This window comes from Mandrillus leucophaeus, unplaced genomic scaffold (assembly GCF_000951045.1).
Source record: "Mandrillus leucophaeus isolate KB7577 unplaced genomic scaffold, Mleu.le_1.0 Scaffold101, whole genome shotgun sequence".
In the NCBI taxonomy this organism is placed as follows: Eukaryota; Metazoa; Chordata; class Mammalia; order Primates; family Cercopithecidae; genus Mandrillus; species Mandrillus leucophaeus.
This window is the reverse complement of record NW_012098210.1, coordinates 1588470-1597846: the sequence shown is the minus strand read 5'-3', so window position 1 is coordinate 1597846 and position 9377 is coordinate 1588470. Positions and strand designations below refer to the sequence as shown.

Sequence of the window (9377 nt, the reverse complement as noted above, 5' to 3'; positions counted from 1 at the left end):
TCCCCGTGTGGATGCCCACGACCTCCCAACCGGGCCGAGCTTGGGATTTCCCTCCCAGCCTCGGACCCTGGTCTGTCCCTCTCTGCCTGAAGGTCGTCTTCGCCCTCACCCCTCTCCGCGCGCTTGGGCCTGGGGGAGAGCAGTGCCCTCGGCGCTCCGCACCCCGCGGCCGGCCTCCGGTGTCCTCACGGGGTCCCCACCGCAGGGGATCCCCCACCACGCCTTCCCCTGCCTCCAAGTAGCTGCTGTCTGACCAGGCGCTCCTGTCGCCTCAATGCATCCCGCCCGACGTGGCCCCTTCCCTCCCGACGCGTCTGTGACCACGGCCTCAATGACCTTGTCCCTGCCCCCGGGCGTTGGTCTAGCGCGCGCTGCACAGGCGTCCTCCCCCTCCCTGACGACCCTGTCTCCTCCTTCCTTCCCTGGGGCCGGCTGCCCCTCCTCCCCTCCACCAGCCTCACGCAGCCTCTCCCCGCCTACCCCTTTCTCTACGCTCACGAGTCTGAAGGAGAGCGGCCCCCTCGCTGTCTCCTGCAGCTGGCCCTTGGAGGTTCCTGGATGTCGCACGGCTTCCTCCTTTCCGGGACCCCTCTCCTTCCCTGAGTGGCCACTGACGCTCCATCTCTTGAAGGGTTACCCCTCAGCAGCTTGCGCCCCCTGACGCCGCCTTCCCTGTTCCTAGGGGCGGAGGGAAGCCCTATTGCCCACCCCCCACCCCCAGTATTCCCCAGCACGTGTGTGCACCGCTGTAGATCCCTTCTCTCCTTAGACACAAGGCCCCTCTCGCTGACACCGCCTCCGCTCCAGTTCCTTATGCTCTCCTTGACCTTATTTTTCCGGCCAGGCCGAAGTTGTTGCTGGATCCCAGGCTCACAGTCCAATCCCATGAGAGCGGCCTACCGGGTGCGGTGGGGGAGGGCAAAGACATCCACGCAGCAGCCCAGGTCACATACAGGCCGATAGGAAGGCTCGCCCTTCTTGGCCCAAACCGAATGACTTAGAACTCCATCATTTCACCATGCCCATTCTCCCCAGACTTGCATTTTTAAGCCTTTTAACGCTAAATGGACGACTTTTTCTACTTTTAAAGGAATTTCAGGAATTATGTTGATGGTATCACGTTTCGCCTCTGCAAGCTCTCTAGCTTTATTGCCTGTTATCTCTATACCCTACTCCCACTTGCCTGCCCTTAGAGTTGTCCATTCCATTCTGTTTATCTTCCGTTTTTATGTGTTCTTGCCAAAAAGTGTCTTGTTTTGCTGACATACCTTTTACATTTGTGTAAAAGGAATTGTATTCTCATTCCATTTATTTTTCAATGCTAGGATTTTAAGATTGGTTCATGTACCTTCTGCCCCTTCTAACTGTTGCCCCTTGGGCCCATCTGCCTTGTTTTACCCTTCCCTTTACCTACCCTGCTCCCACTAGTAACAGTGCAATAGGCGTTCTCATAGTGACCCCTTATGCTTTGCTTCTCAAACAGGGTGCAATGTATCACCTGGGAATCTTGTTAAAATGCAGGCTCTTGGCCAGGCACGGTGGCTCATGCCTGTAATCCCAGCACTCTGGGAGGCTGAGGCGGGTGGATCACCTGAGATCAGGGATTCAAGACCAGTCTGGCACCAACATGGTGAAACCCCGTCTCTACTAAAAATACAAAAATTAGTCGGACTCGGTGGCAGGCGCCTGTAATCCCAGCTACTTGGGAGGCTGAGGCAGGAGAATTGCTTGAACCTGAGAGGTGGAGTGCAGTGAGCTGAGATTGCACCACTGCACTCCAGCCTGGACAACAGAGCAAGACTCTGTCTTAAAAAAAAAAAAAAAAATTGCAGGCTCTGATTCAGCCGGTCTGCAGCAGGGCCTGAGACTGTATTTCTAACCAGCTTCCAGGTGATGCCTATGTTGCTGATTCTGGGACTACATTTTGAGAAGCAAGGCCCTTATAGACCTCTGTGAAAATGCATTCTGGGATTCTGGGTCCTAGGGTATATGCTGATCCAATGTGATGAGTATTGCCCATCTGCTCTCCAGTCTGGCTGCACCTCCTTACCCCATACCAGCTGGGCAGAAGGGTAAAAGGTATATATTCTGTGGGGAAAGGAAGAAGGTCTTCTCCTTGCTGCTGCCCACATCCCATCCACCAGTGCATCTGGTCAGGGCCCAAGACTCCTCTCCCTCTTCATTGGAATGGACCCAAGGCTCCAGAGCAATGTCTCTGGCTAGCAATGCATGGCCAAGTCAATGATGGATCTAGGCCAGGCAACCTGGTCTCCGCCCTCACCACATGGGATCCTGAATCCTCAGCCCGCCAGACATCTAGATTGGTTTGACTCATAACCTCCCTGGCCTGGGCTTTAGCTCTGATAGGAGCTCTTGAGAAGCCATGGGGTCTTCAGTTAGTCAGGTTGTTTGTGTTTCCTTTGCCCCCTTCACCTTCTCTTGAGTAGCCTGGTAGCACTCAGATGGCCTGGCCTTGCCACTGGCAAATGGCTATCCTGGGCCTGACTTCTCATCTCTAAAATGGGATGGTCACAGCATAGCTATAATTTGTGGTGCTAGGAGCGGTCCCAGGTCCTTCACTCACATGCCAGAGCCCTAAGACAGGAGTTCTTGCTTAGTTTTATCCATGAGGAAAGTGAAGTTGAGGAAGGTTTAGCAATTTCCACTAAGGGCATGGAGCTAGTAAGTGAGAGTGCTAGTATTCAAGCCCAGCCTCAGCTCATACACCAAAACCCATCTAACCATGAGACTATGTCAGCCCCATGTCCTACCTTGCTCTCGCTACCAGGCCATAATGCAGGGAGAAATACAAAGAAACAGAAAGGAAGGACTGGACCTTGGGTTTTGGCACTGATGCTGAAGGCATCTAATCAGTGGCATGGAGGGTTGCAAAACTCTAAGGCAAAAATGAACCAGGGTTCTAGGGGCCAACCCCAAGGCCCTGAGTATTTATGGGGCAAGAGAAGAGGACCTTGGGTCTGGGGTTTCAAGAGCAAGGATTTTAGGGTTATATATAAAGCAGGGATCAGAACTGGGCAGGAGTTGGGGATGGCCAGGGATTGGGTGGGGATCAGGTGTGGATAAAGTTGTCTATCATGTAGCTTACTTGGTAATAACTCAATGTTTTGTTGGAGGGGCCAGCAAGTGAACGAATGGCCAGCATTCAGGGCATCAAAGGATTGCCCTTTCCAAAGCCCTTCTGATGCCTGAGCGGCTTGCTGGGTCAGTTTTGGAAATCCTGGGACTGTGCTTTCCCCACTTACACAGCTGTGCAAGCATCTCCTGGCACCCAGCCCCAGGCCCAAGCATTTCATAATCAAAATAGTTCAACATGTGCACATTTTGAGATTTCATGGCACATGACCTTTTATATCTTGTCCACACTTAACCAACCTCTTGTTTACCATTTTAGGGCCAAAATTCTAACCAGGACAGAGAGTTGATCTGAAAGCCCAGAGAAGCATCCTGTTCCTTCAACAGTCTTTGGGGTCAAAAGATCTTTTGAGCCTACCGAATGTTCTTAGAGGTGAAAACAACATCTTACAGGTTTTTGGTTTTTACAAAATGCTTCACAAATGGATATTGTCTTTGACTCACAACAACCCCATGACAGAAGTGGCCCACCTAACATTGAGACTCAAATGAATTAATTGGCCAAGGCCACACATTGTGTAAGTGGGTGAAATGAGACTTCTTGATCATTTTCCCATAACAGACCTTGGGATTCTTAGAGAGTGAGTAGGTACTGTCTGACCCCAGTTGGCCCATTTCTCAGACTTGGGGATGCGGACTGAGGCAGGAAGTAGGAAGTCTAGGGAGGAGGATGCCTGGGCTGCAAGGTTTGGAGGCGAGGGAGTTGAGGTCTCCTGGCTTCTGGCCAGCCTTCTCCCTGATAGATTTTTGTCACTGGGACCCTCTCTAGAGTCTGTGGTTCTCCTGGAAATGAAAAAAGGGAATTGCTGGGAGGAATGGCAAGGCCAGGGGTGCCCAGGTAGAAGTTTTCAGTGAGTCTGAAGCTGAGACAGCTGAGTGACTGTGAAAAAAAGATGCTGTCAGTTGCCAAGAGGGCCCCACGGGTATCATCACATCCATATGGGTGCTGTCAGTGGCTTGGTCAAGCTCTGCCCCTGGCTAAGCAATTTCCACCAATGGCTAAGCCATCTGTTCTGCCCGCTCTTCTCAAAGGCCCCAGCCCCTCACACTAGGAACCTGCAGCATTGACTTGAGGAAGGAGTCCGGGGTCAGGCCAGTCTACCTTCGGGACTGGGGGTCTGGGGCCTGCCAAGGCAGGGGGCCCTTATCCCATTGCCCTCCCTCTCCCCACAGGGTCTCAGGCCCTAGGCCAGGGCTCAACAGACACAGGCAGTGGGATGGGGTTGCCCTTCTATTGATCCAAATCCTGAGTGTAGCCTGGGTGAGTCATGGAGGTGAGGAGGCCCACGAGGCTTAGCAGTGTGGAGAAGAGCAGCAGGAAGGAGGCCGTGAAGAGGAGGGCAGGCAGGGCACTGAGCACCAGCAGCAGGAGAGCCGGTAGCAGGTGGCGCCACACGGCGGCCACGACGGGCCACAAGGAGCTCAGTAGGTAGGAGCCAGTGGTGAAGAGTGCATGGCACAGCATCAGTGCCAGCAGCAGGTAGAGTATCCCCTCCAGACCCCACAGCAGGCGCTGCAGCGGTTGCCGCCAGTTCGAGGTGCTCCACCACTGGATCCAGCTCGGGGGCACGTGGCTCACCCACCAGCGTACCCAGCCATGCCTTGTGACCCAGGCTGACCAGGGCACTGCCTGCTGTGGCCCCTCGCCAGCCCCGATGGTATCTGTCTCCACTCGCGGCTGCTGCATCATGGCTGGTGCACCTGGGGAGAGGGCCAGGGCCTTGGAGATGCCTGGGACCTCGGGGCGGGGGGCAGAGAGGGGGTACAGGGGTCAGGAGGGCACCAGTGTGGGTGGGGTGGGGCAACAGAGTTGGGGTCTGGGACTTACCTCTGGGCAGTTACCTAAGTCATGTTGCTTCCTGCAGCACCCAGGACGGCCTGGCAGGCAAATCCAAGTCCCCACTCTCATCTACCCCCACCCTTCCCAGAGGAGCCCCTTTGTGACCCGGGCTGGGGTGGGGTCCAGCCAAGAGAGGAGTCACTGCAGGGTGTGAGGCCCACCCGAGTCCCTCTGCACAGACCCTCCAGGCTGGCAGGGGAGCCTGAGAGCCCCGCAGATGTAGTTTCTCATGCTTTCTCATGGGAAGCCCTCCCTGGATCCCCGTCCCTTCCCTGCTTTCCCTGATGGCTGATACCCATCCCTTTCCACCCTGCTCTTCTGCAAGTCTTTCTGTCTGGACCTTCATTCTCTAGAGCCACAGAAGAGGTCAGAGTGACTGCCCCCAACCCACAGGCTCTGAGATGGCTGCCACATTCTTCCCCAAGCTCCCTGGCTTGTATCCTGCCTTCTCTGGCGGCCCCAAGACTCAGACCCGGGTATCTGATACCTATATTATGGGACTGGAGACCCTGTGAGGTTCAGGCTGGGAAGAAAGGGGTATTGTCCCACCTGCCCAGCCAGGAAGGAGAAAAGGGGGCCTGAGGAAGCAGGGTGGCCATTGTATATTTGAAGGACACTGAGTTGTGCGGAGGGGCTCTCAGGCCCAAGGATGGAGACAGAAAGCCAGGCCAAGCAGGGTCAAGGGCATGCCGCAGGCTCTCAGAAGCGGGCCCAGCCCCATGAGCAGCAGCAGCAGCGCGTCCTGGAGGCTAAGTTGTCCTGAGACTCTCCCCATTTGCAGGAGTAGAGCCTCCTGCTGTCCTGGACCCTCACCGGCCCCCTGACTCTGGCCCCTCATGAGAAGTTTGTGCTGTGGCAGAGTGCGACCTGCGGGCCTGTGGAGAGAGAGGGTGGCAGCTGGGCTTAGGGAAGTTGTCCACTGGCCTGCCCGCCTACAATGCCCACCTGCCAGGCTGTTGCCCACTTACCTATGGAGCAGGTCAAAGACAAGGAAGCTGACCAGAAGCAGCAGCAGGGCTGGGCCAGTTGTGGAAAAGACTGCCCGGATTGTCAGCCCTAGTGCCCCCAGCCCTAGGACACTGTCCAGGAGCTGGGCCCAGTTAGGGCCCCAGGAGGACACACGTGGATGCACTGGACTACCCGACCCCTCCCCAGCACCCAGGCCCCTAGGAGGAACTGGGATCGGATCCTCAAGGGCTTCGGGTCTGGGTAAGCAGAGCCGGGTCATGGAGGGAGGTGGAGGTGACAGGAAGAACTAGTGCTGAAAAAGATTACAGGAATGGGAGTTGGGGAAGGGGTAGGGCCCTGGCAGATACAAGGGTGAGCTCGGAGTGGCGAATTAGGTTCCTGCAGAGTCTCCCCCTCCCCCATACCCACCCACCAAACCCTCCTCACCTCCTCCCACTTTGGTCAGCATTCTGGGACTGGGCACCTGGGGCATTGTGACTTGTTGCCAGGTGGGGCCGTGGGGTAGGGAAGGGGCTGCTGCTGCTGCTGCTCTAGCCTCATAAGCAGCTGGTGGCCTAGGTGGGGCTTAGCTGGGAAGTCAGGGATTTCTGAGAACTAAGACTCATCCTCTTGCCTTTGCTAATTCTCTGCCCTAGGGCCCTCCCTTGGGGATCTGAGTTGTCAGGAAGGCATTCTAACCCCATTACTATTTGGGCATCTGTCCAAGGGAGCGAGGTCTGCTTTCTTCTTCCTGTGAGTTTGCAGAGCTGCATGTCCAGGGGCAAGTCATTCAATATCTCTGTCCCCAGCTATCTTCCCTGTGGGTCCTTCTGGGGGATTTTTCAGGCCTGCAGTTCCAGATTGCAGAGATGGGCTCTGCCAGGAGACTGCCTGAGGCTTCTGGGGCTGGGCTGTCACATAACCTGCTAAATGGGGGTGGGAGAGGAGGGAGCTGTTCAGGCGTTCTAAGCACTACAGTTTATAGTGGGTATTATGCATACTGGGGTTCCAGTAATGAGGTAGAGGACATGAATTTAAGAGGACTATGACCTAGTAACCCACATATTAGAGGTTAAGGTTACACTCAGAATGGAGTTATATGAACTTATAACTGAGAATGGAGTTATATGAATGGAAAATGAACATATAATGAAGGGGTTAGTCACCTCGATTATCAGTATATCATATTACACTGATAATCTGTAAATGGGTGGTAGCCATAGGAGTCTAGCGCATCTCAGTTTAGTGACTTGAGAGGCAAGAGTGGAAATCTGTCATAATTAAGAGAACTTAATCTTTGCCCGCATATCATACTTTGAAGGAAAACTGGTAGGGTTGGCAAAAAGGGAGACAGTGGCCATACAGCCCCTAGGAGAGGAGGAGACAGAACAAGAATCAGGCTGCATATCCACCTCTAGCAGGCCTTGCCCAGAGACCAGTGTCACCAGCCCTAGCGACCATGCACTGATCGCTCTTGCTCTGGCTGTTCTTGCTTATCCAGCAGCTGGACTTTCGGAGTAGATTTGTCCATAACGGGATAAGGTATAGCAGAAGATCCCAGAATTTTTTTTTTTTTTTGCATTAAGTTCCAATTGTGTTTGTAAAGGAGCATTAAGGTCTAAGATTGCCAATTCCCTGAGCCTGATCAACCCTGGATGCATCCACACAATTGCATTCCTGGACATGCAGACCTGGGGGGCATGTCCTGAAGAGTCCACCAAGATGAGGCTACTCCATATTGCAGGGCATGGGGGGATCGGAGAGACTAAAGCTCCTTAAAGATTTACTATGCACCAGGTGCTCTCCATGCATGTATAGGAGAGTTGTGTTTGTGATTTTCTCAGTTTATTTTTTATTCAACAATCATTTATTTAAGTGCTTCTTATGGGCCAGGCACTGTGCCAGATGGTGAGTGTATTAGGCCATTCTTGCGTTGCTATGAAGAAATACCTGAGACTGGGTACTTTATAAGAAAAGAGGCTTAATTGGCTTGCAGTTTTGCAGGCAGTACAGGAAGCAGGGTACCAGCATCTGCTTCTGGGGAGGCCTCAGGAAACTTCCAATCATGGCAGAAGGCAAAGGGTGAGTAGGAGCAAGGGAGAGAGTGGTGGTTGGGGGAGTTGCCACACACTTAAACAACCAGATCTTGAGAAAACTCATTCACTATTTTGAGGACAGCACCAAATGAGGTATCCACCCCCATGACCCAAACACCTCCCATCAGGCCCCACCTCCAACATCGGGATTTGAGATTTCAACATAAGATTTGGACGAATATTCAGACTATATCAATGGGTCATAATTTCTAAAAAGAGAACCTGAGGTGGGGATACTTGTACACATGGTTTATTGAGGGAGTGCTCTCAGGAGGAAAATCTTTTTTTTTTTTTTTTTTTTCCGAGACAGAGTTTCGCTCTTGTCACCCAGGCTGGAGTGCAATGGCACCATCTCAGCTCACTATAACCTCTGCCTCCCAGGTTTAAGCGATTCTCCTGCTTCGGCCTCCCAAATAACTGGGATTACAGGCGCCTGCCACCACACCCGGCTAATTTTTGTATTTTTAGTAGAGACAGGGTTTCACCATGTCGGCCAGGCTGGTCTCAAACTCCTGACCTCAGATGATCCACCTGCCTTGGCCTCCCAAAGTGCTGGGATTACAGGCATGAGCCACCCTGCCTGACCAGAAGGGGAAGATTTTTAAAAATGAAGAGACTCTTCAGAATTGAAGGACATGATTCTCTAGACCATAAGTTTCCACCAATTCACAGCACAATAAGTGAAAAGGGACTAGCTAACACCAAGGCATATAATGAAATTCACATTAGCAGGGATAAAAAGACACTCCTAAGAGCTTCCATCGTATAAAAAATCACATACATTGGATCTGAAGCAAGAATGGTATCACACTTCTAAACACCAGTACTCGTAGCTAGAAGACAATAAATGCCCTCAAAATGATTTCCAATATAGAAATGTATATGTCTAAATGATTATTAATTGGGAGGGTAGAATAATGACATTTCAATTATACAAGTTCTCAAAAATTTGACCTTGCATATACCCTTTCTTAGAAAGCTACTGGAGGATGTGCTTCAGCAAAACAAGGAATTAAACTAAGAAAGACAGCAATATGGCATTCAATAAATGAGATTAAACACAGAAAACGGATGATGAGAAAAGCCTGGGATGTCAAATATACCCCCGGGTAAAGAAAGTAACCAACCCAGCCTGAAACCAGAAGATGTCTCCAGGAGTGATGTCTCCAGAGGAAAATGAAATCAACTGATTATTAGCTATGTTTGGATATATTGAGTAAATGTTCAGTTATATTGGAAGCTTTGGGATTGAATTAATGATTGGTGCCTAGAAAACTAAGCAAATGATAAAAACAAAGTAATTACTAACTCCAGGTAGCACAAAAAGTTAAACATAATAT

The 9377-nt window shown here is 52.1% G+C and overlaps 2 protein-coding genes across 3 annotated transcripts; both read right to left on the bottom strand.

Moving 5' to 3' along the window:
- Positions 1–1117: 1117 nt before the first annotated feature.
- On the bottom strand, positions 1118–5095 carry TMEM239 (transmembrane protein 239). 2 transcript variants are annotated; one of them, XM_011974637.1, is made up of 2 exons: positions 4982–5095; positions 1118–4891 (listed from the first exon to the last, which is right to left on the bottom strand). In XM_011974637.1, the coding sequence occupies exons 1-2, from the start codon at positions 5060–5062 to the stop codon at positions 4385–4387; spliced, it is 588 nt and encodes a 195-aa protein (XP_011830027.1). In that variant the 5' UTR covers positions 5063–5095; the 3' UTR covers positions 1118–4384. The 2 variants fall into 2 exon arrangements, with proteins under 2 accessions (XP_011830027.1, XP_011830032.1); XM_011974642.1 differs by having other exon boundaries at positions 4372–4854; positions 4982–5072.
- Positions 5096–5576: 481 nt separating this feature from the next.
- Positions 5577–6395, bottom strand: LOC105535508 (chromosome unknown open reading frame, human C20orf141). The gene is made up of 2 exons (XM_011974627.1): positions 5962–6395; positions 5577–5868 (listed from the first exon to the last, which is right to left on the bottom strand). The coding sequence occupies exons 1-2, from the start codon at positions 6219–6221 to the stop codon at positions 5631–5633; spliced, it is 498 nt and encodes a 165-aa protein (XP_011830017.1). The 5' UTR covers positions 6222–6395; the 3' UTR covers positions 5577–5630.
- Positions 6396–9377: the final 2982 nt, after the last annotated feature.